Source organism: Cynocephalus volans, chromosome 13, assembly GCF_027409185.1.
Source record: "Cynocephalus volans isolate mCynVol1 chromosome 13, mCynVol1.pri, whole genome shotgun sequence".
NCBI lineage: Eukaryota > Metazoa > Chordata > Mammalia > Dermoptera > Cynocephalidae > Cynocephalus > Cynocephalus volans.
The window spans coordinates 12,776,957-12,804,776 of record NC_084472.1 but is presented as its reverse complement, the minus strand read 5'-3'; the positions used below and the strand labels follow the sequence as shown (position 1 = coordinate 12,804,776).

Below are 27,820 nucleotides of genomic sequence, written 5' to 3'. Positions count from 1 at the left end.
AGCGAGAGAGAGCAAGACCGAGACCGGGAAAGAAAGCACTCCCAGAGATGAAATTTTAGGAGAGCAAAATGATCGACCTTTTTAAGGCTGAGTGGGTTTCTTCAGTTTGTGTGCAAGTTTCAAGAAATGGAAGGACTGACCAGGTTTGGGTATATAACTCATTACTTTGTATTTGATGATAGTGTGGTGTTGGTTTGGGTAGGTTTGGGGGGCAGTCAGGGGAAGAAGTGTAGTTTTTATTTCTTTTCTGAATAATGGCTAGTAAGACTGAAAGAGCTAACTAACATACGTACAGATGGTAAGAAAACAGACTGAGACATCAGGTACCTACAAATCTGTGTCTGCACAGAGGTTTCAAAAAATCTTTAACTGGCACATGATCTGGGGTGCTAGGTGCTAGTAGAGGACATTATGTAGCTAGTGATTGGAATGTGATCGGTTGTTTTCCAAGACAAAAATCCTGAATACTTATTGCTCCTTTGCAAAATTAAAATTGCTGTGTGATTGATTTTGTTGTTTTTCTGATTTTTGTTTGATTTGGTTTGGTATGTTGTTTAAATAAGGCTTCACAAAGACCACTCACAAAACATTCATAGCAAGCATGAGCCCAGGATTTTTTTTATTGAAGGAATAATTATTTTTCAAAATTCTGTTCAAGATTATTTCCATCTTTGTCCAGTGGAAGTTTTCTTTCCCTAGCTGAGTTTCTCCTTCCTTTTGTCATAGATCAATTTAAATTCTGCTAATTCAGTTAAAACTACTTTACATGAAATTTATAACAGTGTTGAACAATTCTGCTAATGACTTTGGCTACTGCCATGTTTCCTTGCTGTCTTTTCCTAAAACCCCATCAACCACATTAATTGATGATTTTCTTTCTCTTTAATTTAAATTGCCTTAATACTCCAGCAAGTGAATACCAAGTTCTTGAATGTATTTCCTATTTGGCTTGTACAATCTCCTCCGTATTTTTCACTGATCTTAGTACAGCTGCCGTTTTCATTCATAGAAAGATGAGGTTACTCCTACCTGGTGCTAACTTTGAATATGGAGTCAGTGATCAGCAGCAGAATCCTGGTAATTCTCCTTCTCTCTCTCTCTCTCTACTCTCTGGAATTTTCATTATTGCCCATACCCAATTAATAGAGGGAAAATGACAATTGGCAAAACACTATGAGAAAGCAGGGGTCTAGAAAGACTCAGCAGTAGTAAAGGGAAGATCAAAAATAAATAGGAAAGCCCTCATGGAAGTTGTTAAAGAAACTTTATTATTCTTGGTCTGCAATTTCATTATTCTAATGACATTTTCAGCAACACCAAAAGCACTTGGTTAGCCACAGGGGTTTCTGCATGTAACATGTACTTTCTGATCCCACAGAATTCCAATCTACTAGTTGAAGGTATTGCATTGGTAGCAAGTAGTAAAAGAGAAAGACTAGCCTTGGATCTGTCAGTGGCTGGTGGAATTTATTTCCCCTTTCTCCATTCTCCTTAGAGGACAGTTTGTTTGATTACAAATTAAAGACAGTAATTCAAGGTATTCATTCACCATCCTTTAAGAGAAAGATTCATTCATAATCTATGGCCCATTTGAGATCATGGCACTACACAACTTTGTGAGTTGTGAATGGCAGAACACATTGGTCTTTTGTTTCAGGTTTTGTAGGGGCCACTAAAAATATATATGTAATATTGCTAAGCTGACTTTGATTTGTAATTAGATTATGTTTTAGATTCAAAGGCAACAATCTCTTAGGGGATCATTGTAAATTTAGAGTTCAATGGGATACAACTTTTACTTAATTAAGCTTAGTATCATTTTTCTCATTTTGGAAGAGCATGCATTGTGAGGGTCCATGACCATACAGCTCATTAATACAGAGTTGAGTTATGTAGAATTGCCATTTTTATGGGTCTAAAAAGTTGAAATCTGAAACTTCTTATGGTTCAAACTAAGGACCTGGTACGATCAGACATTTTCCATCATTTGCCAGGGAAGCTTGATAGAGGAAAAAAATCTTCCTTTTCAGGTAAAACCAGGTTACTATTTTAAAAATCCATGAAGAGTTATGTTACTTGACTATGATTTGTATTACTCATCTGAAAACTTTAGCCAATAACTTTTACCCTTAGATAAAAATAATGTGCATGTCTAAACACATGTAGGGCTCATTTACCTGCTTCTCAAGACCATCCTGCCTAGTCTCCTATCAGCTGGCTTTGTCCCTAGTAACTGCCATTTGGAACACATTATAGCACAAGGAGACCTTTCTTTTACCTTATTTTGGTAAATGCATATTTAAGTGCTGTTCTAAATTCTTAGACTGCAACCACAGTAGGAAAGTGCATTAATTTTTTCAATGAATCATTGATTCTCTTCCAACCCAGTCCTCTCTGCTTGTAACTAAAAGGTAATGGTATAAAAAATTAATGAATTACTGTTACACAGTCAACAGAAGTAAAGGAGAGAATGTCGTGTAAGGAAAGACATTTCATTCTACTCCTCCTGATACTTTTGACCAATTTCTTATTTCTACTGTTTTTTAATTCTTTTTGTGTCTTGGAGATCACTCATGTGACCAAGAAAAGACCTCTTCTGATTCTCTGATCTGTTAAATGTGAGTATATATAGGGCTATCATTAAAAAGTAGATTTTTTCATTTGCTAAAGTTTAGCGATTTGCCCTGATTTGTCTTCATTTCTAAGATAAAGAGACCTAATTACATTTGCAAAAAGAGTTTTCTACTTTTCTTTCGTATATATGTTAGGTCATTGCTCTCTATTGATTGGCGTTTCTACTCATTGTTCTTACAGAATTAGGAAACTTCCCACAAAAATCAGGCTTGTGATATCACAGAACTGTGTATGTAGCAGAATGATGTGGTCTGGGGTTACCGTATGCCGTATGCATGTGGACAGGTCCATACACACACCTTCCAGCTGTGTGGCACTTCCTGCACCCATACTTCTAAAGTATGCATTGATGCATATGCTGTCTTTGATCTCTGATTAATGAAATCAGATCCATTTTAAATGTACCACTTTACAAAGTCAATGGAAGAGAAATGACTATGAAGTACAGAAATGGATTATTTAAAGATCCCAGCAGAAAGTTTTTTCCCTTACTTTTCCAGTGATTGCATTAAACTTTGCTTCAGACCATTGCTGTGGACTAATTAGGGATGTCCTGCTACTCTGGTGTGAGGATAGAGCAGGTTTTAGTCTCTTAAATACAAAGAGACATCCAACAATCATGAAAGGAAATGACTTCTGCTCTCTTTTTTTAAAAACACAGTTTAATATACACCTGCAGGATTGTCTAACTCCTCCCTGATTTAACTCTCCAAGACTCTAAAGTCTTAAGGTGTGTAATTAAATAACCAGAAAAGGTTTTTTGGGTTTTTTTCCAAAAATGACAAAAATGGAAGATCATTGGAAGGCCCCATTCACAATCTTCTCCCTTCAATGTGGACACTGTAACTTCCTATCTACCTATTTTTCACCTAAAAATCACCTCATAAAAGAAGCCTTTGAAATTACTTAGTGTAACCCATTCTTCTTAAAAATGAGAAAAATAAACCCTAAGGAAATACCTTGACGTGATCTGTCATCTTGCTAATAGAGACTGGCACTAGCAGGCTCACTGCTCAACTACCAGAGTTGTTCTGGTCCCATCGTGCCCTACACATTGTGTGAAGACCTCTGAGGCTCTTTCCAAAGACCTGTTTATCCATTCTTACCACATCCTTTTAAGGCAATGGGGACAAGGCACAAAAGGAGGAAAGAACTGGTCTGAAAGTTAGATTTGGAGCATGTCTGTGGCTTAATGGGTTCATAAGAGATGAAGACAGTTGTTAACTCAATAATCACTTGCAATTTGTAATTCTATGGTTACAAGGGGCAGGGTAGTATTTTTAACTTCTAAAAAAAAGAAAAGAAATGGGTATGTTTCTCCTTCCTGCATCCCAATGGTTTCATTATGAGTAAACCCTCACTTTTCTAGGATAAAAATTAACATAATTGTAACTATATTTTCAAAGACCAAACTTCACGTGTGTATGTACATATATACATACACACACATATACATATGTATACATGTAGTGTGACATGTTGGAGAATATTTATTGGAATATTGCGGCTAAATAAATTGGGGCTACTCCAGAGAATCTGTGTGTAATAGTGCACAGGAGACACCAAAGGCTACAGGATGATCTTTTGGTCTTTGCATCCAGAAAAGTAAGTGATGGGGAAGAAGATCTACCTCTGAAGTTAGAAATGCTACACAAAACGTTATAAAGTGGCATCATTATGGGTAAACATGAGCATAATTATATCACATGCATGCCTGTATAGAATCATATATGTGTATGGCTACTTGCTCTGTCATTGAGTATTTAGGGGGTCAAAGGGTCCTTAACTTTATGTGCACAAGAATCACCTGAGAGTGTCTATAATGTGAGGATTTCTGGCATCAACCCAAGAGATTCTGATTTCATAGGTATGGGTGATTCTGATAGAGACCAATCCAAGAACCACATTTTAAATCACCCAATTCTTGAAAATATAAGGGGAAATGGAAGGCTTACTTTCTCATTTTACTTACTGAAGGGGGCAGTAGAGTCTAACAGATAGAAACATGGCTTCAGCTGGTCCGACTAGAGCTTTAATACTAACGCGGACTTCCTCCATGACTGTGGGCTCTCTCTACTCTCTGTCTGTAAAATGGGCACGATAATATGACCATGTTTGCTTCAGGTCTCAGGAAAAAAGTTTAATTTCTAATTGGGGAAATAAATGAAAAATACAGTGTGAAGAGGTTTCGAGTCTGTACATCCTCCAGTGTTAACATGCTTGATCTCTTTTCCATGTGAACCATACCACATCTTCTTTACATTTTGCTTGATCTAATTTTCATTAAACCACGGTTAGGATGAACATATCTGATTCTGTGGTAAAGGAAAGCCCTCTCTCAATTAGGATGACAGAGGTCTTAATCGCAGTGTGGATGGGAAGCCTTTTCACTGCATGTGTCCACAAAACACAAACGGCTTGTGTCTGCAGGTGGAAGGATCACAAAGGGTCAATCTTCTGATAGCCTCCGTGGGTCAGGTTTTCCCACACCTAGATATTTGCTGATGGAACACAGTTCTTCCGGCCTCTTCAGGCTTTAGTTAGTTCACACAAATCCCACTTTTGTTTTCATACCTTAAGTCTGTCAAGACCCTGCTGCCTGATTCCAGGCAGTTTTGCTAAGTCCACAGGACAAGTTTAATGAACAGCAACAGCTATGGGACTTGTCTACAGGGAACTCTATCCACCCTTCATCGCCTCCTTTTTTGGCTTAACCAGGTTCTCTGAGGAGCATGTCCACCGTGGCAATTTGACAGGTCTGAGTTCTTCCTCCACTGACAGAAGATGACAATAGGCCCTTGACCGTCCCTCTTCTTTGCTCATGCCCAGAGTCCCTAACTAATCCTCTCCATTCTCTGAAGCCAGGAGCATCATCCCTATAAGTCTGTAGAAACTCAGAAGAAGAGTAAAGGAACACAGGCCAGATCTCTCTCAGGGCCCCTTTTCCACAGAACCTTCGGAAGTTACACTCTCTCTGTCAGCCACCTGGACTTTGGCAGTCTAAAGACTTCTGACCTCAACTGCTTCCCCCTTGCCGCTAAAACAATGAAAACAAAATCCATTGGAATTCACAGGCAGAGTGGTCTACATTGATGAAATGATGCCTCTTAATTATGAAAACTTGAAAACGGTCTTGCCATTTTTAGTTATCAAAGTGGAAGTTAGTGATGATCAAGACCCTCCTATGGGTACAGTAGGACTCTGTTGGGTCACCCAGGACCTGCAGTCCACACTTAGGAGGCCACCTGGTAGCCCAAGTTGTTCTCTGGGCATCCGTCTGGATGGCAACACAATCAGCAGTAAATACGTATGAGAGAGGTCTTCCTACAGGACTTTTCCCTTTAAAGTCCCTTTAAAAATCCCAACTACTTGTAATCCTTAGAGAATTCATGTCATTTTTTCCTCCTCTCCTTAACTAGTAGAAGTTTAGGTGGATTATCTGTAACTCAGTGTCAGTGAAAGTAACTGTCATTTGTTTGCAAATGAAACCTGAGCTTTCTGAAAATGACTCCTCTGCAAAATCATTCCCCCATAACACTCCTCCAGCCTTCTAGTTGATTTTAGATAGTTTCCTGTTCTCCCACCTCTTGGAAGGATTCCATGGCACGCTGAGCAGACACTTTTAGTCAAAAACACCTATAAATAGCTGATTTTCCTGCTTGCTGCCTTCTCTCCAAGGCTTTCACAAAGGAGGTGAAATAAATCCACCAGGAACAAGAGCTCTCTATGACGAGTGTGTGTGAGGCTTATGAAAAATTAGATCCATTGTCCGAAAATTGTCGTGTGGGTCGCTTTGCGATATTTGAATTACGCAATCACTGCATGAAAACAAAAAACAAAAAACCATTTTATTTCATGCCAGATGATCTCATGAACTGAACAATCAATCAAAAATGTCTCATATGAACTTTAATGCTTCTTGAAAAATATGTACTTTGACTTTGGAATTTTGCCACTGTTACGTATCAGATTCCATTTGTAAGTCTAGATAACCGATTCCAGTAGCTATTCCATGATAATAAATTTGAAACTATTTTCTCGCTTCTCCTCTAACCGATCTTGCTCACAGACAGCTTTTACTGACTGGTCCGCCTTCTCTCCTGTCTCCTACGCCCACCCTCATCAGCACCACCAAATCTACAGCAGGATAGGGACCTCCCTAGAAGACTGTGCATGCTCGGCAAGACCTGAAACTGTCTTCTTTCACTGATCTAACTGAAATGAACCTTAGAAATCAGATACGTGAGGTTAATTATATTCCCTCCTACTTCTGCCTCCCCAACCCCCTACACCCTCCTTAGCAAAAGAGCAGGGCTCGACGGTACCTTCCCTGTTCTTTGTTCCCCCTCTCTCTTCTTTTCCCTTGCTTTTGAGGTTGCTATTTTATGACATCACTTGGACTGGTCGCAAACCATGGGTTAACAGATGGGGAAACTGAGGTCTGAGTGGTTAGCTGGCACTCCCATGGCCCCTCAGTTGCAGGTTGGGTAGAGGCAATGGCCATCAGGAAGCCTTCCTCAGTCCTCAGCCGTGTAGCAAGGGGCGTCCACCTACCTTGCTGCAGGCTCAGGAAATTCCGTTCCATCCCCACCCTCTGCTTTTCCAACTCTAGTCACGGGGTCTAAGTTGGTGGTGGCCCATGCCCAGTCTGGTGCTAAGGTTTCTAGAGCGTGTGTCTCGTTAAGCCTTTCTTCCTTATTAATGCCCAGAGAACATGCAGGTAGCTGGGAAAACTCAAAACGTCACTTAGACCAGTGCATTTTACACTTTTTAACCATAGACTGCTGTGTTTAAATAAAGCGACACATGTAAAATGATTTAAAACAGCTGCTCTCATTGATGCAAGAATAGAAGGCTTCAAATCTAAACCCCCTTCTCCCCCACCGGGCCTGTTTCCAAGTTTTCCACCATTTAAAAACTACTGCCCATGCCTTCCCCATTAAGCAATCTAAGCTGTCAAAGAAAGAGTTTAATGTTGGGGGATGAGGGTAGATTTTTGTATCCACTCTTGATGCATCAGATAAATCAAAAAAAAAACCCTGATAAAGTCCAAAAACTGTTGGATAACTATACCAAGCTTGGTAAATTTACTCAGCAGTAGCAGCGATCTCAGGCTGCAGTCCTGGTGCCCCGCCCTTCACTAAAAAGACAATTGATCATGGGGCTCCAGGAGTTCCTGATTGACTCAGGCTATAAAGTCGCTTTGGGGCTTTAAGCTCTTTAACAGACATATTCTCATGTCACCTGCATGCCTTATCCTCAGTTGTGATCCAAAAAGAGGAATCGACTTTTCTTAAGCCCCTCGATTCCCAGTCTGGTACCCGCACGACAGCACCACAATGACCATCTTTTCATCTCTGACCCTTGCTGGGTTCACTTCGTGTGATAATGACTAACGACAGGATGAAGATGAGGAGGAGGAGGAAAAGAAGAAAGAGAGGAAGAGGAACTGCAACACTGAAAAAGTTCTATGAGCCTATGCTTGACACATATTATTCTGACATTGTCCTTATGCTAGAAGTTTCAGGGGTAGCTGTTTTATACAAAACGGAGGCTAATACATTTTCTCAAGATTATACTGCTAGTAAGTGACAGAAATAAGACTTAAACCCTGGTCTGTCTGATTCCAAAATCTGTTTACTCTCAACCATATCATGCTGCCTCTGCTTTGTAAATATTTCCATTGGTCTTTTCCTGGAAAAAAAATTTTTTTTGAGAAAATGTACTTTAATAACAAAAAATGATTAACTATGGTTAAAAAACAAGTTCTACCTCTATGATTAGATGTAAACCTAAATCTAATTTGAAAAGAGGCCACATTTGAAAAAAAGTAATATTCATTTGCAAAGTCAGGTATATAGTTAAATTCTAGTAGAATAATATTGTTTCACGTAAATGGAAAAACATCCCAAACTATGACAGAACCATGCTCAAGCCTCTTTGTGCTTGTTTGTTTGTTTGTTTCAATAAGAAGTAATACCATTGCCTCTGTGAGACTGCCAATGTGATTGTACTTAATGTTAATGATACTGTAGGATTCTTTCATCCAAAGCGCTGTCTGCCCGTTTAATATCCCTTGCTTGGTTTAATTTGGGGATGTTTACTTCTGTAAGAAGTAGTTTCACTGAAATGATGAGGAAGTAAAGCAGAAATCTCCAAACCCAATTCCTCTATAAGTCAGTGTGACTTTATCTTTTGTCTGCCCTTCCCTTTTAGGAGACCAGATAGTTATCTCTCGGGCATATTGGGAACCAGAATTCTGCTGTGCAAGAGCTCCATATACCCCAGAATGTTAATGAAATATTTGGGAAGTTTACCAGTTTTACTATTTGTTAGATTACTACTCACTACGGGTCTGAAGGAAAAGATATGTTTCTCTAAAAGTCTACCTTTAGAATGCCTCTTAATTACCTATAAAAGGATAACTAAATTAGTGATCATATAATATTCTATGTCTGCCAGCTTAGAGGGGGCTGCAGGTATTCATTGTATAAATAATGCTGTTAGGGAATGTCAATAGAGTTTAGACTAGATCCCTATAATAGATAACAATATAAAAGGGTCAGACTGAAATCCATCAGGATAAAGGTGCCATTCTGTTATGAACTTGCAAATCAATGTAATCTTTATTATCCCATTTCTCAGCTTCTTTAATGCTCTCCCCCTTTGTTTAAGCCCAGATGAGGTTAATTTAAAATAATGGATACAGACTTAATATGTTCCACAGCCTCCACTTTCTCTCCATTCAATATTTTATAAAATATGCCCATGCATAAGAATCAAATGTTAATAATTCACTTAGCAGGGACTTGTAAAGAACTAAGAAATGGAAGAATTCACTAAAATTAAGCCATGCCAAATTGATATTAGTTATGTTTTTGAAGGTGTTGTTAGATTAATGGATGAAGAGAATGCAGTATTCCATTTCTTTGCTTCACCCAGTGGTGAATCCACCTATTATAATACTCAGTCCCTCTGCATTATCTGGTCCACAAGGGTCTAATGGAAAATCTTGTTAAGTGATTTAATAATACTGCCATTCTCAACATTTCACTCAGCCAAGATTTACTTAGCACCTGTTTGACCCAGATGGAACTCTGGGGAGGTGAGTAGATCAAAGTGGGAAAGGGGAAGACCGGTTTTGGGAAAGGAAAAGAACCGGTGGGAAGCTGACTCTTAGCAGGTGAGAACACGTCAACAGAGGACAGGATTTATTCTCTGGTTGGTAAGATGCTGTGGAATTTTTTTCTCTAAAATATTCAAATTTCCCAAAGAGAATATGGTCTAAGCTGGAGGGCAAGCCCAGGCAAATTAATCTCTGGGCAGCATTTTTAAAGACCATCAGTGGTGTGGGGAAAAGAAAAGAGCAGGGAAAGTCTCCCCAGAGGGGCATGGGAAGCAGCAGGCTCCTGAGCCCATCACCACCTGCTGGCCCCAGAGGCTGTGGGGCTTCCCAGGCCCTAGAGAAGAAATCCAGGCAGACAGCACAGGGAAGACATCCTCAGGTTCACGTGGCATCGCTGTGCTCAGCAGCAGCACCAGCCAGCGGGATGAAACCACATGGAGTCTGAAGATAGCAGGAGCAACACTGCACCCAGAGAACTTAGATGCAACTGGGGCTGCCCTTGGAGACCTGAAAGTTCACAGTCATGAGAAGAGCAGAGACGACTGGTGAGGAGACAACCCCAGGGAATAATGAATGGGTTTGTTATTGCACCAAAACCTAACTTTATCCCCAGATCGTAACACCTGAGCATGTAGCCAGAGTTAGATTAGACAGTTTTCTAACAAAGGCATCAGACCCCAAGTAAGGTGAAGAGCTTCTTGTTATTAAAAATGTGTAATGAGTGGCTGGATGAATATGTCAGGGGTAGAACAAGGGATAGAACAAAGGACATTTCCCTATTTGGTGAAATGAAGGCAGATGACCCTATTCCTTTTAAATCAGATAGTCTGATTCTGTGCTGTCCAATCTGGTAGCTACTGGCCACATTTGGCTATTTAAATTTCAGTGAATTACAGTTATTTATTTTTTAAATTGACATGTATTGTTTGTACATATTTATGGGGTACAGAGTTAGATTTTAATACATGTATACAGTAAGTGATGATTGGATCAGAGTAATCAGCATATTCATCATTGCAAAAATTTATCATTTCTTTGTGATGAAGGCATTTGAGCTCCTCTCTTCTAGCCATTTGAGAACATACAATAAGTTATTGTTAATTATAGATGCCTTGCACTACCATAAGCTACTAGAATTTATTTTTCCTATCTAGCTTTGATTTTGTATCCATTAATCAACTTCTCCTTATTCCCCTCCCCACCCCCATCCTAGCCTCTAGTAACCACAATTCTACTCTCTACTTCTATAAGCTCAACTTTTTTTTTTTTTAGCTCCCACATATGAGTGAGAGAACATGAGGTATCATCTTTCTGTGCCTGACTTATTTCACTTAACATAATGTCTTCCAGGCTCATCCATATTGCTGCAAATGACAGAATTTCATTCTTTTTTGTGGCTGAGTAGTAGTATATTGTGTATATATACCAAATTTTCTTTATCTATTCATCTGTCAGTGGACACCTAGGTTGATTCCATATCTTGGCTATTATGAATAGTGCTGCAATAAACATGGGGTGCAGGTATCTCTTTGGTATGCTAATTTCTTTTCCTTTGAATGAATACCCAGCAATGGGATTGCTGGATACTCTGGTACTTCTATTTTTAATTTTTTGAGGACTCTCCATACTGTTTTCTGTAATGGCTGCACTAATTTACATTCCCACCAACGGTGTATAAGAAACATTATTTTCTTTGCATCCTAGCCAGCATTTGTTATTTTCTATCTTTTGATAGTGGCCAATCTAACTGAGATGAGGTGATATCCCATTGTGGTTTTGATTTGCATTTCCCTGATGATTGGTGATGTTGAGCATTTTTCATATACCTGTGGCCATTTGTATGTCTTCTTTTGAGAAATGTCTATTCAGGTTCATTTGCCCCTTATTAATTGGAGCATTTGGGTTTTTGCTGTTGTGTTGTTCAAGTTCCTTGTATATTCTGGATATTAATCCCTTGTCAGGTGAATAGTTTACAAATATTTTTTCCCATTCTGCTGGTTGCCTCTTTCGGTCTGTTGATTATTTCCTTTACTGTGCAGAGGTTTTTAGTTTTTGCCATTAAATGGTAATATCCTGTTGTGATATCACAATGGTGGGAGGTGTCCTAATTGGCCAGCCATTTTCTGCATGCCCACACGGGACCAGGGAGGTACAGAGGGGAGGACTGCCTGTTAGAATGCCTGCTCCTCATTTACTCACATGTGGCATTAAATAAATCACTCACCCACTCTTGACTTCTCTTTCTTTGTTTGAAAAATAGTTACATGTGGAGTTGTTTTGAGGAGTCAACTATTTAAAGTACCTAGTTTTCAACCAGTACAACCAAGTTTTCACTAGAAATGTGAGGACTAGCCTGGGATTTTGCAGCAATTCTCACCCACCATTTGTTGGTCACACATCATGGCTGGTCATCGTGCTGGGCACGTGGTGCACGTTGTCTCCCACAATCTTCCCATTTGTCCTGGTGTCATCCCTTCCAGGTGGCCTGCACTGCTCCCACTCTGCCTCTTGTTTCTGAAAGGCCAGTAGGCCACTAGGCCACCAGGCAGTACACAGTATAATATTTCCATTTACACCCTTGGGGATTTGGGCAGTAGTTGCTGAAGTTCTCTCTTGAACAGTAACCCTCATCTGTGATTCTCATCCTCATTTAAGAAACAAGTCTGCAAAACTTTTCTCCTCCTCACATTTAGTTGTAAACTACAATGTTTCGGCATCTCCCGGAGCTGCACATGGGTGCAAATGGATTTGGAAGTTGGTAATGCAGAGTGAAATCTGCCATAGCCAGTGACACAGCTGGTGGGCCACCCCACCCCCCACCTACAGGTAGGGTTTGCGTGTTACCTGAGACACTTCTATCTACCTCACATGTCTCTGCCTTTGACCAAAGGAAAGAACTTTCTAGAAAGGCCCTTGGAGTATTATTATGGGTTAACCATGGCCGTGTTTAACTTTAACCCTATTCACTGAGATGAGTGTCGAACTTTTCCATGCATGCTGAAAAGTGAATGATACCGATTCATGGGTGTTGATGAGAGACTGGAGAACATCATCCTGGATTGTAAATATAGTTATCTATTTAGATAGTAGGCAGTAGTCTCATGCAGTAATAGCCGGGATGTACTTCTTCAAGTCGCCTTCTGTTGCAGGGGACCGGGATTACCAAAAACAGGGTATCTGGCCTCATTTGTTTACTCGCCAGACTTCAAAAGCTGTATTTTCACCTAGTGCTCTCTGAAACCAAGTGCTCTTTGGCCAGGTTTCAGGCCTGGAAAATGAGAGATTTCTTCAGCCAAGCAAACTAGAAAAATAATCTTGGTGGCAGGCCCATTGGAGAAGCTCATGGAGGCATGATCCACTGACGTGGCCCCTCAGAGGAAGAGGGTTTCCAGGACCAGAGCATCTGTGGGGACGTCACTCATCAGGCCGAGGCAGTCAGAAGCAGAGCTGAGAGATGGCATATTTGACTGACTTCTGAAATAATCCTACCTTGAAAAGACACTTTGCAGGGGGTAGAGGGCAAGGTGGAGGGTTTGGGGAGAAAGTCAAATGCAGAAGGGTATGGCATACCCAGCCACATAATTCAAGCGTTTTCAGCCCCCGGCTGTGAACTCTTTAGGTGTGCAAGAGTGGATTCCACAGGATCCACTCCTGAAATTATATGAAAATGGGGGAGGGGGTATTTATGTTCATCATCCTGCAAGAAAAGCCCTTAGCTTTTATCGTGTCCCCCCAAAAAATAGTCTTAAGTTTTAGTTATGATATTTTAAAAATTAGGTAGCTTTTCCCTTAAAAACATAAAATTGATGACTTTTCTTCCTCCTTGTGAGAACTTCATTAGAAAAGCCTTTAGAATAATTTCAGGAATGTGAAGTTTTTAAAGAATTATTATTGTGGGTGAATATCACCTGAAATAAGTAGATCCTCTGTTGGAATTTGTAAAATTGAAAGTAAACCTTGTAATAGGATTTGTTGTAAAGGAGCTTTTCTTGAATGACCAATTCAACTCAAGTAACAAAAAATGAGGCTCTGCTCTATACAAAAATTTGCAAAACAATCTCTGCTCTCAGAGAGTTTATAGTCTACTGGGACATTGCCTAGAAACACTTAATTACATCTGCAATGTCGCTTTTGCCATGAAACATAACAAATTCGCAGGTGTGACACCAGGGGGCAGATATCATGGGAATGAAAATTCTGTCCGCCACAATAATTATTAACAGAGTCAGTACAGATGGTAAATTGCATTCATTGAAAGCCGTACAGTTCAAAGGCCATAAAGTTAGTTCTGGGTAAAGCAAGTATAGCTTTGGTGCCAAAAAGCTGTGTTTAAATCATGTGTTTTACTAATTATGTAACTTTGAGTTATTTAATCTCTCTCTGGCTTAGTCTCCTCCTCTGTAATGTGGAGATAATAAAAGTACCTATCACATGGAGTTGTTGAAAACATTAGATGAGTTATAATAGGCACAGAACAATGCTTGGAAAGGGGGCATTACATAATCCCTCAATAAATGTTATTATTATTAAAGCTGAAAACATGGAGGTAGCAGTGTGAACAGGAACAAGAGAACAGATTTAAAAAACATTTGCAGAAGTTACTGTTAGAGATCACAATTTCATCTAGTCAGGCTATTGAGCAAATGAAATCTTACAGCATCTGTATTAGTTTCCTACTGCTGCTGTAACAAATTACCACAAATTTAGTGCTGTAAAACAACACAAATGTATTATCATACAGTTCTGGAGGTCAGAAGTCTGAAATGGGTCTCACCGAGCTAAAATCAAGATGTCCACTGAGCTGCAGCAAGAACGGCCCCGGTATCCCGAGCTGGGGAGGTGGGAGGCGAGGGCTTTTGCCACACACCCCTGACAGCTGCACCCAGCCCGGCAATGACCAAGCCACCCCTGGAAGCCCCCCACACACACACCTCCCGTGTGGGAATGTGCCACAGGCCTCTCAATCCCACCCCTCCTCCTTCCTCCTTTTTCCATCCCATTTCCTTCCCCTTTCCTCTCTCCCCTTCCCTCCCAACTGCTCTGCAACAACATCATAGAATGTAAAAAAATAATATCAATAAAATAAAATAAAAAGATATCACCAGTGGTCTAGGGGAGCACTGGGGAAGACTGGAAGCTCTAGGGGAGAATCCATTTACTTGCTTTTTTGAGCTTCTAAAGGCTGCGCACATTCCCTACCTCCTGTCCCCTTCCTTCATCCCAGAGCCAGCAGTCACATCACTCTGATCTCTGCTTCTGTGGTCACGTCTCCTCTCTGACTCTTTTGCCTCATTCTTTCACTTACAAAGACCCTTGTGATTATATTGGGCCCACCCGATAATACAGGACAATCTCCCCATCTCAAGATCACGAAGTGAGTCACATCTGCTAAGTCCCTTTGCCATATAAGGTAACATATTCACTGGTTCCATGGATTAAGATTAGGCATCTTTGGAGAGCCATTATTCTGCCTACCACAGAATCTACTACCTAATACATTATATATTTTTTAAACCTAATACAACTTTTTGAAGCTTGGTATAAAAGGTATGTGAAATCATGCATCCAGTGCTTATTAGCTTAATTAGATCATTGTATATGCAGTGGTCCCTGAATTCTTCATTTATGTAGAAATGGAGTGAAAAGGCCATCAATTTCTGTGTTTGTTAGATTATTTTAAAAGGATTCCAAAATAGATTGGGCACATGTCCATTCAAATCACTATTTCAAGTCAGAGCTGTTGTAGAATGTATAGTCATTTGTATACTGTAGTCATTCATTCCTAGATATCATTAATTTTTGACTTGCAATTAACTTTGTAGCTCGTGTTAAATATTGCCACCTCCTCTAACTTCTCTTCCCACTTAGAATACACCTGTAACCTTGATGCATGGAAAAACCTCTAAGGCACATGTTTTGTTGGTCTCTCTTCTTGAAATATATGCATCTGATAGCTTCACCCAACTCTTTTCTTCTTATAACGAAAATGCTAACTCTTCGTGTCATCTGAAAGTAGTGTTCCTTTCTTGTGAGATGATATACCCCCCAATGTTTGCCATGTGAAAACTCATTTAGTGAGCTTTTTAGAGCAGAGGAATCTTACTGTAGATAATGTTGCCTTTATTAGGTCTCGATTACTCATTGCCTGTGAGTTCTTGCCCTTTGTTGTGCATAATATAATTTTTAATTCAAACACTTGTAAGCGCTAAGTATGTATCAAGCACTCTGTTAAAGGCTGGGAATATACAAAGTGGAATAGACATGACTTGTGCCTTCAAGGAGCTCTCACTATTCGGAGCAGAGAGGGGTAACAATGGTGAGAATTTTTAAATAGGAGAAATCATGTTTAAAATATAGGATTGCCTGAGCTGGGAGATCGAATGACTGAGGTGTCAGGAAAGGGAAGAGTAGGAATGATGACTGACTTCTGGTTTAAAAAATTGGGTGCACATCGGTACCACCAACTGAGATAAATAATGTGGGAGAAAAACTAAATTTGGATGGAGAAGATGGTTTCGTTCTAGACATGCTGAATCTGATGTGCCTGTAGCACATCCGGTTGAAGATGTCCCACAGGCAAGCATTCATTTATTGACATACTATTCAGGATGTTATTACAGTAAAGTAGACAAGAAACTATTGTAGTTCATACTAGGGTAGAAGTACTGGAGATGGAGAAAAGCAAAGGTATCTTTCTACTCTATCTTAAATGTGTCAAGCTGGTCCAGAACTGGTTGGGATGGATGAGAGAGAGGGAGAGCAGGCAGCTGAATTTATGATTCCGGAGCTGGGCGAGCTCTCAGGACTGGAGAAAGGTGTTCAGGAGTTATCACCCAGGAGGCAGAGAAGAGTTTCAGAGGAATGAGATCGCACTGGAACATGGGTCAAGTCAGAAGCGGAGGCAGCATGGGCCAGTTTGGGGGCTGCACAAATAGGAAGCCAAGGGAGAGCAATAATAAAGTCACAAAAATAGGAAGAAACCAGAAAAGCATGGAAGCAAAGGAAGAAGAGGTTTCAAGAAACAGAGAAAGTTCAGCAAGGTAGACTACCAAAGAGTGGCTCAATCAGACAAAATTAAAATGTCTATCAATGAACTTAGTAACTAGGAAGTGACTCCAGAATGTGCCAGTAGTTTCCCTAAAGTGATGGGGTAAAATCATTTTGTATCATTTTAATAAATGCTTATTATTTTTAATAATAGCCTACCATTTTAATGAAAATATATATAGCTATTAAAGTATGCAAATACATCATGACTACAATATTTATTTCTCAGTTATTTGGCATTTGAATTTTTTATAAGTTTTCACCATTTTAAACAATGTCTTTTCCAGTCAAAGGCTAAAACTTTTTTTCTGGTTAGTATTCCCGAATATTATGTACCACCCTTTCATTTGAAGAAAGAAGTACAAGTAAATCTAAGAATCTTCAAATAACTTAAGCATTCCAATTTTGAATAATTATTCTTCAGAGACTTTTTTTTTTTTTTTTTTTTTTTGCTCTTTCTGCTGTTTTTGGGTGGAGACATCACAAATGTCTGGGCTGTTGTCTAATCTGGAGTCTTCTAAAGCAAGCCTTTTCTTCATAGTGTATACAGAAGTCCTTTATTGATGCAGCACTATAGTATATAATAATGTGCACATGAAAAAGTTTCCTTTCTTCCTATTATAAATAACTTAATACCCATTAGTTAGTGATAGGTTTCTTCGGTTTCAAATGACTAAAGTAGTTTCTCACCGCTTAGCTATTTTTGTTGACCTCACTTTTCTGCAGTTCCTCAATCTAAGTTTAATTTTGGCAATCACAATTCTCTCATCTAATTAACAAAAAAACTGGGCCATTGCCTCAGTCGCCTGCATTCAACCTTATTTTGACTGGCAATTTTCTAATAATGTCCCACTCTCTTTTCCACCTTTGTACTTGTCATAGTAGTTTCTGTTCCATTGAGTTCATTCTCTTTCCCCAGTTCTCTTTGCTCTCATTGTGTTTTTGCAATTTCTTTTTCTTTACCTCTTATTTACTCAGTAACCCACCCAAATCCTTTACTGTTACAAATGCCTCAGTAAGCATCCAGTTGTTTATTCAGGAAAAATTCCTGAAAGTAGACAAGCCAGACCAGTGGGCATACAATATGCAAAGGTTTTCTGCATTTTCACCCCATTGTTGATATCCCCTTTAGAAGATTCTTCTGCGTTGTGAATCCGAATCTGCCTCCTTTTTACTTGACTGTAGAATTACGTGAAATTAATCTAATTACTTTTCCATGTGGCAGTCCTTCAAATGTTTAATGAAAACCATTATTTGCCCCCTAAGTCTTCATTGCTCCACCTTCAGCAGACTAGTTCCTTCCACAATTCATTAAGAGCAGGACATTTTTTAAAATTAATTTTTTAAATTTTAATTTCTCAATATACATTGTAGTTGATTTTCATGTCCCTTCACCCGTTCATCTTTCCCCCTTTCTTCCCCCCCCCATCTATATCATATTTGTTCTAAGAGCAGGACTTTAAGCACTGTAAGCACCCACCTGACACTCTGCATCTTGTCCCAAGAAAATACCATCGCTCTTAGCTTATTGTCTGATTCGTGAAGGGCCACTGGTTACTGTTGAGCAGATTGTGCGCTACCTAACTCTAGGGAACACCAGTTATATAGTGGTTATCCTAGTCCTGCTTATTTATTACTATAATTTACCAGCAAATGGCAGTAGAATCTTGAGGAAGGGACATCATGTTTATAAATTACCCACCTAAAAGTGCCATTTGAACTACCAAAAAGAATGTTTTCGCCTTCAAAGTTGGAGAATACTAAATCTGAAATCCAGTATTTTAAATATCTTCCCAAGATGTGTGATATTATAGATCTCCTAATTGTGTCTAATATATCATCACTGAAATCGATGATAAAAAGAAGCTCAGAATAGGGCCAAAAAGAAAGGCTTATGCCTACTGCTAGAGACAGTTCTATATTTTTCATAAAATTATTTGTATGCCATTTAGGAAAAATCATTCCACCAGTTTTGAACCTCCTATTCAGTTCACATTTCCTTATTTTGTTTGAAAATGTATCATTTTATCACAGGTATTATTGGGTTGGGGAGTTCATAAAGTTAATATACATTTGGGGGGGAAATCTTGTAAAATACATAAGAAGATGTATATTAAGGAGATGATAAAAAATCACTCAGAGATAATCATTATTAACAATTTTGTGTTATTGCTGTTCTTTGAAAAGACTGATAATATTGACAAACCTTTGAATAAACTCACCCAGGAGGGAAAAAAAGAAAGCACAATATAAACACTATTAGAAATGAAAAAAGGGACATGGATATATGTACGTTATTTAATAAATCAATTATACAAAAAGAGCAGAAACAAACTTCATACCAATACATTGAAAACTTAAGTGTTCGATTTTCTGAAAAAATAAATTGTTCAAAAGTCAGTAAAAACAGAAACCTTGAGCATATTCATAACAATTTAAGAAATTTAAAGTTTAAAATTTACTGAAGAAAAAAAGAGAAAAAAGACCATACCCAGTTAGTTTTATGAAACCTGCAAGGGAAAAGGTAACACAATACGTGTCATACAAAATTCTTCTGGAGATTAGAACAACAACAACAAAATGTCCAGTTCACTTTAGAATTTAGCATAGTCTTAAACCAGACCAGGGCAATTTGAGAAAGGAAAATTTTGATATAATTTCTTTCATGAGACTGATGTAAAAGTTCCTAACAAATTTAGGGATAAGATGAAATAATTAAAAATAGTATAAAATAACATGACTAGATGGCAATCACTTAGTAACAAAAGAAAGGCTTAACCTTAGAAAAAATATTCACATAATTCACAGCACTGAGAGATGAAAAGAGAAAAAGCACATGACTATCTCATATTTGCAGAAAAGGTATTTCAAAATATTCAACTGAATTAATGGTTTAACAAACAAAAAAATTATAACAAATTAGGAGTAGAAAAAAATTCTTAAAATGTATTTATATATAGCCAACAGGAACTTCATGTTATGTTGGATCACTATGGTATTCCTTTTTAAGCTCAGGAATCAGACGATAAACCCTTCCTAACGTGTATCGAACTAGGTTTGGGCCACTGGTTTGGTTTTTTGGCTGAGATTTTTTTTGTTGAATTCACATTTGTCTACAGCTTCTCCTCTAGTATTTTCCTCTAGAAAGGCTCATTTGAGCATTATTGTCCAAATTCTGGCATGTTCAAAGCTGTCTTTTTACTTGAGTCCTGATTCTTGAAGGAGACCTTGACTGGATAGATAATATCTTATAGATATCTATAGATATTCTTCTGTCTTACACATGTTGCCCCCCTATGTGCTGAGGTTAAATGTTTCCATAGATAAGTCTGATATCAATATCATTTTCTTTCTTAAATGGATCTTGTCTTTTTTGCCTGACTGCCTAAAGTATTATTTCCAGAACTTTTTCTGGGATATGTCTTTGTGTTGACCATTGTGGATGACTTTTCACTAATGCAATTGATACCTTTTTAATAAATAGATTTAAGCTTTTTTTATTTCAAAAAGTTCCCTTGAATTATATTTTAAGATAATTATTTTATTCCATTGTTTTGGCTTTCTTCTTTGGGGATTACAGCTATGCATATGTTGGATCTTTTTTGCCTAGATTCAATATATTTTCTTTTCTCTGTACTCCTTATCTTTTTTAATCTTTGTGTCATTTATTTGCTTTTTTCACTTTTACCTTTTATGTACCTTCATTGACCTTCCTTTTCTTCAATTCTGCCAGTTACTATTTCAAATCCTCCAGCAGCCATCTGCCAGTAACCTCTTCATGTCTCTTCATCTCTTCCCTGAGTTCTTATAATTTTGCTTTGTGATCTTCCTTTATAACTATAATTGCTTCATTAATTGTTGTTTTAATTAATAATGGGATTTGGGGTTATGCTTTTAATCTTATTTGTGAAAACACATTTTTCAGGTGTGTTTTCATTATTTACGAGAAATCATTGGCTGCTCTTTTATTTCTTATAGTATCTGCATGTGTGTTACTTTTACATTTCTCCTCTCTGAATGAGTTGGAATTTCCTAGAAAATCAGAAGGTTCCTGTGGAGGGAGTGGCAGGCAGTAGTTTTCCAAGCATCAAGTCTTCCTTTCCTGCTGCTACAATTATAAATTGTTTCTTTAGAGTATGATGCGTCTATGTAGTCACCATCCTCTGACTCTCAAACCCAAACCTAGTTCTGTTCTTCCTCAATTACTTCACGGGTCACCTCCCGGGCTGCCTGTCACATGGGTACACACAGTCATTTTCAGAAACACTTAGAATTTTCCTGGACCTTTATAAGATTGGCCATTAACCCTCCACCATCTACAGTAATCCCAGTCTTTTCCACGGCACTTTCCTTTATGATTAAGGCCCTCACTTTTGGTGCATGACTATTCAGTGAAGATTACTGAGTTCTGCTGTATCTAGGTCCCCTTCACACCCCCCACTTATGTACTACATTTCTATGACTTCTCTCTTTGGCTTTCTGCCTGACTCTGACCTTGGAATTTGTGGATTTTTTGCTGGTTTTGCTAAAAATGTATTTGTGGGTATTTCTTTTCATTTTGTTGTATTGGGTTTTTTTTGTCATGTGGAATGGATTGCAGGAGAAGTGAGAAAATTCAGTTTCTATGAAAACCAGTCCTGTTAACATTTAGAAATATTTTCCTCCTGGTTTTGTTTTTGGTTTGTTGTTGTTGTTGTTATAAAGATGATTTTGCATAAGGAAGCCCAGTATATGTGTTTACTTATCAACCAAGTTAATCTTCAAAAATAAAAAATAAAACACAGTCAGTTTAGCATACTTTTTTTAGTAAACCCTGCTTCTCTTAGTGCTCAGAGACCTTCTATTTAGCAATGTTCTAGAATGATGCTGAGTTGTAAAATCAATCCTATCTAGTGATTATATACAGAACAGGTCTTTTTTAAGATTTAAAATTCTTCAGTCTTTTGCCACCACCATTTCTTTTAATGATCTTTAGGATTACCCATGTTGACTGTGGGGTTCTACCAAAAGTTCTTTGAATTATAATTTGTCTGGGTACAAAAACTCAAGCTTAATGTGTTTAGGTGTGCTCTCTTTTTTAAAAGAAAAACAAAAATGTCTTAACTGAGAAAATTAAATTACTAATCTAATAGGTCTTACAATATTTTAAATCAGTATCCCACACATAGTGACATCACAGCCATACTGACCAGGGAAAAATACAGAATGGTCACATTTATAAACAAGAACACTAGTGCTGACACCCTACATAGAACACATGCTTTAAATTATTTTGCTAGTAGCAGTTATGCTATCATTACCCTCTCAACACAGCCTACTAATTAAGAGCTCTGTCATTCATTCATTCAAAAAATATTTATTAAACACCCACTATTGCTGGGCCCTGTGTCGATGCCAAGGATACAGTGATAATAAAGAACAGACATGATTCCCACTCTTATGCTCCCTATTGTCCAGTGGTGCGATAAACAATACTCAAATCAATCACACAATGAATGTAAATTTACTACTATGGTAAGGGCTATTGTTGAATTATTCTGGGAGCTCTTCCCTGTTTATGAACTGTCTATAATCAGGAGGAACTGTGGCTGAACTCAGCTTCCTACAGGACTAACTAGGGCCCCATGGATTCCAGGGTGTGAGCAACTGGAATTTCTTAGCACTCCCCTAAATATCTCATACCTAAGATTGGACCGCTGGGCTCCTGACCCAAAATGTTCATTCCCTGTCTTCCTTCCATGCAATGCACCTCTCATATTTGCCCGATTAGAAGGGAGTCATGTTTCTCCATAGCGAGTATAACTCAACTCAAGCAAGTCTTTTCAAAGGTGCTGAGAGGGCAGTGGCCCATGCACCTTTTGAACCGTCTGCTTGTAAGAAAAAATCCATCCAAAGTGATGACTGTGCTCAACACCTGCAAAGGAGATTGTCACAGCATATTGATTTGAGAAGTTCAGTGAAGTATGCCCTAGGAAGTAATGATTGGGATGAGGTCTGAAGGGAGAGCTAGAGTAAATTAGAGAGCCAAGGGAGTCAAGTCTCAAGGAGAGGGAAGAGCACATGCAAAGGCAAGAAGAAACAAAAGGGCCACTAATAAGGTGGCTGGACCACCAAGATGGTACAAGAGGAGTCTGGAAAGATATGCAGGACTGTAGCATTCAGGGCCCTGGAGGTCGTGCTCTTTATATCCTTGTTTGTGTCAGGGGGAGGAGTGGGAAAAACTGGTATCCACTTTGCCTTCTTGAAAACATCCCTTCAGATAGAATCACAAGAGAAGAGCAATGCAAAAGGAGAACCAGTGAATACAGTATTCCAGGAGAAAGAGAATGGTGAGTGGGACTAGGATGGTGACAATGATATTGAGACAAGTGGATAGTTTCCAGAGACTTCAAATCTACAGGACTTGGTGATGTGGAGGGAGAAGAGAGGGAAGCTTCCAGAAGGGACCTGCATTTCTGACTTGCATAAAAGATGGTGGGTCCATTCACTGAAGTGGGAAACTCTAGAGGAGCCCCAGTATGTCCACTGCAGGGTGGGAGGTGGGTGGGAGAGTTTGATTTTGCAGGTGCTGTGTATGCAATACTTGAAGTGTCTAAGTGAAGCTGTCAAGTACCTGAGTCTTACACCAGAGTTCTGGAAGGAAAATATAAATTCATGAGTCGTCTGCGTAGAAGGGCTTTCCTGGGGTTCTAATTTCTCTTCCCAATTTGAAGATCACGTCCTTTGGTAGAGAAAATCGGAGGAAAATAAAAGTTTGAGAGTTTGATATTTTGTCCTTCTCCTCCCTCCTTCCCTCCGCTCCACCCCCTCTTCCTCCTCCTTCCTCGTCATCTGTTCACATTACACCATCTGGACCAAGCCTGGGATTTGCCTTGTTCTTCTATTTGTTCCAAACCATATCTTTTAAAAGTCCTTTTTTTTTTTTTAACTGTCCTTGGCTTTTTGTTTTTCTTTTTTGATTCACAAACCTCATTTCCTTCTGGGCTTTAGCCCGTTCCGTACAATTCTTGTAGATGCTCATCAAGAAACAAGTTTCTTTCATTTGAACACTTCAAAGCCTTCGTTGTGCAATTCTTTTGATTCTTTTACAGCCTTTCTTCTTTTATGCTCATCTGGATCATTGGACATTTTATCCTTATAATCAAGTCTTGTGACCCTGGCTCTTGAACTGTCAGCCCTTCGTGTTATCTAATCAAAAGTCTCCCTCTTCTCCTCCTTCCTTCCTCTCCTCCTCCTCTTCTTCTTCTTGCTCTCACTTTCTGTGATTTGTTTCTTTTTGAAAATTAGCCACAATAAAACACCAGCACGGAAGGAATTTCGGGTATGTCCACAGCCCTCTCTCATCCTAAAGAGTTTCCCACTTTGGGGTCATCCTTTCTCTTCCCCCCACCTCTCCCTATCTGCCTTTTACAGAATTTATTACATGTAACTAATTCATATAACTATAAACATTATATGACAATGTTTCTGTGACAAATTAATAATTGTATTAACATCTTCATTGAGACGTCATTCACAAACCATAAAATCTACCCATTTAAAGTGTACAATTCAATGATTATAGTATGTTCACAGAGTTGTGCAACCATCATCAAAATCTAAGACAAGAACACTTGCATCACTTTTGTAAGAAACCCTGCCTATTCTGGGCATTTCATATAAGTAGAATCATACAATATGTGATGTTTTGTGACTGGCTTCTTTCAATTAGCCTACTGTTTTAAAGATTCCTCCATGTTATAGCATGAATCATCACCTTATTTCTTTTTAGTGCTAAATAATATGCCATTGTATGGAAGTACCACATTTTTTTATCCATTCATCAGTTGATGGGAATTAAGACTGTTTCCACTTTTTGGCTATTGTGAATAATGATGCTCTGAACATTTGTGTACGAGTTTTTGTGTGGAGATTTGTTTTCATTTCTTCTGATATACGAGAATGCCAAAGAGTATAATTGCTGGATCATGTGGTAACACTATGCTTAACATTTTGAGGCAAAATCAACCATTTAATTATGCCTTTTCTTTATCATTTCTCATTAAAGGCAGCTTTGCTCTTATTAATTCAGGAGAGGAGAGTTTGGGGGTTTGGTTTTGCATGGCGACAAAAACAAGAAAGGTTTAAAAGTCTTTGAGTTGAAATTGTTTTGCTCAGTCATATGGCCCTTGTCTATGGAAAACCTAAAACTGGTCTTATTGTTGTGGTTGCAGACTTCACTTGGTAAAGCAAGATTTTAATAAAAGCTGCCTACTCATATTGTATGAACTAAAATGCCTGGAAAAGGAAGTTGCAGCAGTTCCATTGCCCCATCTAGAAATGAGACACACACATACTTTAAACAAGTTTTTTCTGAAATGTTTCTTTACAATTAATGTCAATTTTTTAAAAAAGTGTTTGTCAAGAGATTTCTAAAACTTTTAATTCTTCTGAGCAAAATGAATGAATTATTAAGGAATATTATTTTTGTCTAAAAGAAAATTTGATGTCCAAAGGACAGAGTCTATTGTTATTTTACTCTGACATCCCTAAAGTCTCTCTATTAGCTACCTGAATGTTGTATCCAATTTGTGTACCTCTACACACTTATCTTCAAAACTGTAAAATGCATCTGTCTTTCCATCACTAGTCAGACAATCAAGCATTCTTCTTTCTAGCAAATTGCAGGGATCGCTCCCCCATGTGGATTCCTCCTTGACATAAAATACGTTACCCCTGTATGTGCTGCAAAGTGATCAGTAGCCCAAGAATCCAATGAGATGGTGAAAGATAGCAATGTGATTTTGCTGGGACAGTTAGCGTGCCAGACACTACAATCACAACTGCTATGCAAGGTTGCACAGGCTTAAAAATCTGCACTAAATATTCACTTAAGTATAAGAGTTGATTCAGTTATAAGATTAGATTTCATGAAGTATCATCATATGAATGAAAATGTTAAGTTGCAAGTCTGGAGTTCTAAGCCATGGCCAGCCACTCTCCCCCACCCCCAAGTTCTGTGTTTACTGCCTTACTCACCCACTTTGCATCGGCAAATCATAGAGAGAAGCTAAATGCTCTCAGCTGCACTATACCAAATCAAAGCTGAGATGAATAATGAACTTAATTTTCCATAAAGACATTCTGTTTGGCATTTCAGCTAATAAGGTAAGCTAATAGCAATCCTGGGCTATGGAAAGAAAAAGAAATAGTTTCTTTGTGCTTGATTTCTGACCTAATCTATATTTTTCTTTTAACATGCTGAAGTTAATTTCATGTTTCACGATGTCTGTGAATCTGGGATGAGCAATTTTATAAAAAGTACCCCCAACGTACCCTTTTTCTTTGATTAGGTTGCTTATGGTGCTAGAGGGGCTAAGGGAGAAATCCAGCTTTTTACTAAGAATAACATTTGTGCGTTAATATTTTTATCATCTATAGTGCACAGTGAATTTAGTCAAACAGCAGAATATTTAGATGCAGCAAAGACAGACTAAATTATTTAAGCACCGATTGTTGGATATATTGAGCATGATATAGTGTAAATTGATATTGATTTCACTCTAAAGAAAGCAGAATACATACATCATGTTGGTTTCTGAATCATTTCATTACTAAGTACCTGTTATTCTAGAGAAGGTAGTGATTTTCAACTGCTAAAATCATTCCACAGCTTCAGTTTATGTGGGTTTTATTTTGTAAGATTGTATTTTTAAAATAGCAGTATATTGATAATGTGAATTTTTGTTATTACTTTCTTGATTTACCATGGCTGCAATGATGTCAGTTCATATGGAAAATGTACTTGTCCACTAAGTTCATGGAATTGGAAACTATCCGATCTCTCTGAGACCTTTATTGCTACCTTAGCTACTATATCTCAGAAACAAGGAGCGATGAAACAGTTACTAGGTTGGCTTTGCTTTTTGTGATATATCTTTTCAGTGTTTAACATGAGGGGATTTTGATTCTCGATCGTAGTGAAAATCACTGAAACTAGCAAAGGCTTAGCAAGATGGTAAAAAAATATGTATATAATCTTTTCTGTAAGAGTGACAAGAAAGGAAAATGTAATTAAGGTTTATGTTTTCAGGCATACTGGGCTCACTGTCGTGTCACCTGAAAATCAGAGACTCTATTCTCTCAAAGTAGGTGACCTCAAAAGATATTTCAGGTCTATTCAAAAACAACCAAATATGTGGGAAATTTTGGAGAAATGGAAAGGATATGTTTCCCCTTTTCCTACTGTCTCATCTTCATATTCTGTTTCTATGCATGGAAAATGAGCTTGGGGCTCCTGGTGTTTTTGCTTCACGGAGGTCTTTAAACATCACAATCAGACTTTTATAGACAAGAAAGAACTTTTATTTCCTGTCTTTAAATTGTTCACAATGTCTGTTTTCCCTAGAAGAATAAACAGATGCTAAAAGTTTGGGCACAGCTATGTAGCTACCACTAATGACTTACTTCCACCTAAAATATGATCCATTGTCCACCTAGAAATTTTAGGCATTTCTCTTGAAACATCCATAATTTAGTAAACCTACAAGAAGTAGGAGTGTGGAAGTTTAGTCTATCACAATTGATTCTTAAGAACAAGACAGACATATGTTACTTATTCATACTTCAAAGTTTTAAAATATGTTCCATTTCATGGCTATTGTCTGTTTGTAGAACTGTGTTGGAAGCTCAAACATGGTGGGTTGTTTTGGATTTGAAAAGTGTTCATTTTATTTTCCTCTTTTCCCCCCTTTTCTCTCTCACATTTGATCACTCCAGACTGTTCTTGGCTGCCCCATGAACTTTTTTACTTATTTGATTCTGATATTTTTCCTATTTCCCTTCTCCCTGGTATCACTAATCCAAACCTATGGATTGCTCTATGTCCACTTTAAAACTGGCAGAAACAAATTAGAAAACAAACCTTTGTAACCACCAAGTTGTCTTCTCTTTCCCGCCATTTGCACAATAAGAAGGCTTTTATACTAGCATGACTTTTTATCCACGATCGCCACCTAAAACCAACTTGATGAT

At 38.3% G+C, this 27,820-nt stretch overlaps 1 protein-coding gene across 14 annotated transcripts in view; it reads left to right on the top strand.

Moving 5' to 3' along the window:
* The window catches only part of DLGAP1 (DLG associated protein 1), a 309,572-nt gene that overhangs the window by 5,656 nt on the left and 276,096 nt on the right, over positions 1-27,820 (top strand). For 5 of the 14 annotated variants that reach the window (XM_063076534.1, XM_063076531.1, XM_063076528.1 and 2 more), the window contains exon 1: positions 69-143. The exons of 7 other annotated variants lie outside the window; for them this stretch is intronic. In XM_063076534.1, the coding sequence (XP_062932604.1) occupies positions 69-143 (75 nt within the window). Of the gene's footprint in view, positions 1-68; positions 150-27,820 lie in introns of those variants that run through there. 2 more of the 14 variants (XM_063076533.1, XM_063076530.1) reach the window with 1 other exon arrangement.